The sequence below is a fragment of the Sinocyclocheilus anshuiensis genome, unplaced genomic scaffold (genome assembly GCF_001515605.1).
Source record: "Sinocyclocheilus anshuiensis isolate Anshui unplaced genomic scaffold, SAMN03320099.WGS_v1.1 scaffold2216, whole genome shotgun sequence".
Taxonomy (NCBI): Eukaryota; Metazoa; Chordata; class Actinopteri; order Cypriniformes; family Cyprinidae; genus Sinocyclocheilus; species Sinocyclocheilus anshuiensis.
The window spans coordinates 104,417-109,045 of NW_015545525.1; the positions used below are offsets into that span (position 1 = coordinate 104,417).

Genomic DNA, 4,629 nt, shown 5'->3' on the forward strand with positions numbered 1-4,629 from the left:
ACTAAATAAGGAAAAAAGAGAGAGAGACAGCAATTACAAGGTGTTACTTTAAAATTAGCTTGAACTTTTCAGCAAATATAATTGTATAATTAGATTTTTTGTTATCATTACATTTAAAAGAGTCAATAAACATAAGCCAAAAAAAACCTTAAAACATGGTTTAGAGTTACACCTTTTACTTTTACAGTATGTATATAAAATCATAAGATTCACCCAAAAATTAACATAAGTAATTTTTGATGCATAATATATGAAAACATCTTTGCATGTAAATTGTGTCCAGATTTCTGTTGAGAATTCCTAGATAGATTTTTCTTTTTCTTTTTTTTTTAATAACAGCAGTTGAAGAAAAAAAAGATGTAATATTTTTTTCTGGCTGAGCTGAACTAAATGAACAACTTCATCAATATCCCAAAATTATGGATTTTTCTATCCCGAACGTGATAGAATCCGGAAACGAAACTGAAAGCCAACTATAAAAGCCCTCGACTCAGATTCTGCCCTGCCTAAATTCATGTTCAGGAGGAGCTGCTGCTGCATTTATGCGTGCATCTGCTTATTCGACTCATCAGAACAATTAAAGAAGAAACCGCTTCTTCCATATTTCATTTCTGGTCTCAAAAAAGAAAAAGTGAATAGACGCAAAAGGTTTCATTCTCAATTCTTTTTTTTTCAGCCTCCGCGGACGTTCTTGTCTTTCAGCGTTGTTCTTTCTATTAATTTCAAAGTGTTGGCGTTGAAATGGCGTCAAGTTCAGGTAAGAATCAAATTGGATACAAATATATGTAGCAACATTTCCTCTTATATTCATGAAATAAGTAAAAACTACATCTCACATGCATCTTTACACGTGTAAAACTTCTCAATACACATAAAATCTATCTATGCCAGGTTATTATAGCATGCATTTGTAAATGTAATTAATAGGTGAGTATTTGTATAATAAAAAATGCATTATTAATTTCATATAAATTGTGAGGCTATATTTGAAAGTGCTTGACTGAATGATAAATACATGTTGTGATATTTAATATAAATGTTATATCAGATGTGTGTTTGTGTATTTTATTATATTTAATGTTATCTTGTATGTTTATTATGTCAGAATTATGTTATTTTGACTGTGGTGTCTAAATCATAACTGTGACTAACGAAACTTATTAATAACCGCGGAGCCCCCGCATCTTTTCACCGCGTTTATTTTAGTTAAAGCTCTTACAGTATTTGGTGGGTAAACATTCGCACAGATGCCTGGCGCAAACCTCGGCTCTGCAGTTAAATGCTGTATCGATGGTCTCTTATTCCTTATAACCATTAAACTGCTTTGAGCCCCTCCCTCAGCTAACCTCAAGTGCATAATGCACCAGTATAGAGAAATGAAACCTATTGAAATGAAAGTGAGAAAAAAAAATATTTAACCCCCCCTACACACCCCCACAAAAGCAGCAGGGTATGATCTCACACAGCAACACAACACAACTGATGTATAACTCCCAACCCAGCAACACACCTGTAGCTGTAATAAAGATTACATGTGGAAGCATCTGTTGTTTCATTTTCTTCTTCACTTGTGTTGTTTTGGAAATTTTGTACAGAAGATGTGTACTAGTGGCCCCTACCGTATAACAATGAAAACACGGAGTCTAGGAGCAAAAGTATAGCTCAAATATAATTTTTTTAAGTATAATTCAAATATACTTAAATGTCATTTTAAGTATATTTCTGAGAAGTACATAAAAAGTAGACTAAAAGTAGACTTTCCTATTTTTTAGTTTAATAATAGCACACTTGAATAAACTTCTTTTTCGTAAGGGAAGGCATGCAACATATTTCATAGTATTCTAAGCAGTGATAAAGGCTATGTCGATTAGCATTGCTTTATTATATACTTTATATAATAAACCATATATTGTTGTAGTTGTGTGTTTATTACTCACGTTGAATTAATGAAAGTAGTTCCTGGGTTTCTTCTGCGAGGCGTATTTGGAGTTTCTCTGGCCTTCGGATGGAGATTTACTACTGATCACAGAACCGTGCTTCACTGAAAGATACACGTGACAATCACAGCTTCTGCCTAATCGCGATTTATCGACTTTGCGATTTAATTTCGATTAATTGTGCAGCCCTAATTTGTACATTGGAGAACATTTTTTGTGAGGGTTGTGTTTAGAGGTATATACAGTTTATACAGTATAAACCCAACATGTGTGTGTGTTTGTGCTCTTTTTCAGTGAGTGATCTGAGGATTGTGCTGCTAGGAAAGAATGGATCAGAAAACAGTCGAGTGGGAAACACTATACTGGGAACAGAAGCGTTTCACAGTGAAGCTGCATCTTATTCTCAGCAGCACAGTATGAGAATCAGTGGAGAGGTGGAGGAGAGACACATCACAGTTATAAACACTCTCCTGCTTCAGCCGAATCTCTCACACTATCAGACCACACAGAGTGTGAGAGAGTATGTGTCTCTGTCTGCTCCAGGACCTCATGTGATCGCACTCGTACTGCAGTATAATGACTTCGATGAGAACGACATTCAGAGAGTGAAAACTGTGCTGAGCCTCTTCAGTGAGCAGGCCATTAAACACACTATAGTGCTGACTACTGATGAGGAGCCAAGTGAATTGATACATCTGGCTTATTTGATCACAAATAATGCTATTCATGATTTAATTAAGGAGTGTGGAGGAGGACATCTGCAGTTTGATACAATAAACCCAGGATGGCGCTCTGAGTTGATCAGAAGAACAGAGATACTCAAGAAAGAGCGTGAAGAATTTCTCATCTGTAACATGTATGAGGATGGAGGTGATGCAACATCAGTGGATGAAGATCTGAGCAGATCTGGAGCTTCAGACAGAGAAGAAGACGAAGAGGAGGATTCTGATCTCAAAGAGAGCACAAAAACAGCAAGTGATGGAGGAGGTTTGTCAAAGTTTTGCGTGGAATGATTTTTGTGTCCTTTAAAGGGGTCATTAACTGCCGTTGTTTTTTATTTTGTACTGTTCTCTGAGGTCCACTTATAATGTTATCAAGATTTTTACACCAAAAACATCATAATTTAGAAATAATAGGCTATTTTCTGTCCTGTTTTGACCCCCTCATCAGAACGCTCTGTTTGAATAGGTGTGGAGGATTGTCGACTCACTATGAGTCTAAACGCACACTGCTGTGATTGGCTAATAGTTGTGTGTGTTTGACAGCCTACATCCTTCACAGATGGACGCATACATGCCCAGAACATATCAAACGACCTGTTTAACAGATAAAGCAATAGTGAGCACATAATAAAAACAGTTCCTTACACTTGTGTGGTGCCACATTATCACCCTGCAGCCCAAGACTGGTTGCCCACTGAAGCTAAGCAGGGTTGAGCTGGTCAGTACCTGGATGGGAGACCTCCTGGGAAAAACTAGGTTGTTGCTGGAAGAGGTGTTAGTGAGACCAGCAGGGGGTGTTCACCCTGTGGTCTGTGTGGGTCCTAACGCCCCAGTATAGTGACAGGGACACATTGCTGTAAAAAGCACCATCCTTCGGATGAGACGTTAAACCGAGGTCCTGACTCTCTGTGGTCACTAAAAATCCCATGGCACTTCTCGTAAAGAGTAGGGGTGTATCCCCGGTGTCCTGGCCAAATTCCCTCCACTGGCCCTTGTCAATCATGGCCTCCTAATAATCCTCATTCATTGAATTGGCTCTATCTCTCTCCCCTCTCCACCTGTAGCTGGTGTGTGGTGAGCGCACTGGTGCCGTTGTGCTGCTGTATCATCCAGGTGGATGCTGAACACTGGTGGTGGTTGAGGAGAGACCCCCCCACATGATTATAAAGCGCTTTGGGTGTACAGCAATACACAGTGAAAGTGCTATATAAATGCCTCATTCATTCATTCTTTCACGTTACGGTCAGATCCAATATAGTCCACAGCATCGTCTTTTAGTTTCAATCTTTCTGAAAATCCTGTGTTGAATTGCGTCTTGTTTGTAAACGAATATGTGGTGAAATGAAGTGAACAAAGGAAGTTCTTACTGACGCGGCCTGGATCTTCGTTAAAAATAAAGTTCATCCACTCTTTCCTAATGTTGGGATGAGAAGGAAGGCAAAGAACAGCTTGGCACTGAACAGCGTCTTGTTGTCTTCTGAGCATCTTTATCGTTTGGTTTCTACATAGACCTGGGGCCCGTTCTTCGTACGTCGCTAACTCGGTTAGCTGGATTTGACTGTTGACGATTTGGCATGATCTTGGATTGGTTGGTTCTTCGAAGCTCATCCCGGAGTTGCTGACAATAAAATTGACTGTCTTAATATTTTACAGGACATGGAGAAACCAGTGGTACTTTGTAATGATGGGGACGCTGGCTATGCTGCTTTTATTACAGATGGCTGTTTGCCAGCGGGTTAGCTTGGTCAAACAAACAGGTGAATCAAATTATGCGCTCCGCCTACACATATGCCAGGATATAACATTAGTTACTAACTTTTCAGGAAAAAAGCCAAATATGTCAGTCTCTGAGTAACATGTAATTTATTTAAGCCACAAAAAATAAACTTCATTCTGTAAAATAAGTATAATGAACTACACAAAAAGCATTTAAAATGTCTCCAGAATGTTTTATAATTCCCCAAAAATCA

The 4,629-nt window shown here is 38.4% G+C and overlaps 1 protein-coding gene across 1 annotated transcript in view; it reads left to right on the forward strand.

Moving 5' to 3' along the window:
- Positions 1-728: 728 nt before the first annotated feature.
- Positions 729-4,629, forward strand: part of LOC107698282 (GTPase IMAP family member 8-like) — a 9,379-nt gene continuing 5,478 nt past the window's right edge. Inside the window, exons 1-2 of the mRNA XM_016499237.1 lie at positions 729-757; positions 2,232-2,924. Of these exons, the coding sequence (XP_016354723.1) occupies positions 742-757; positions 2,232-2,924 (709 nt within the window). The 5' untranslated portion in view covers positions 729-741. The remainder of the gene's footprint in view (positions 758-2,231; positions 2,925-4,629) is intronic.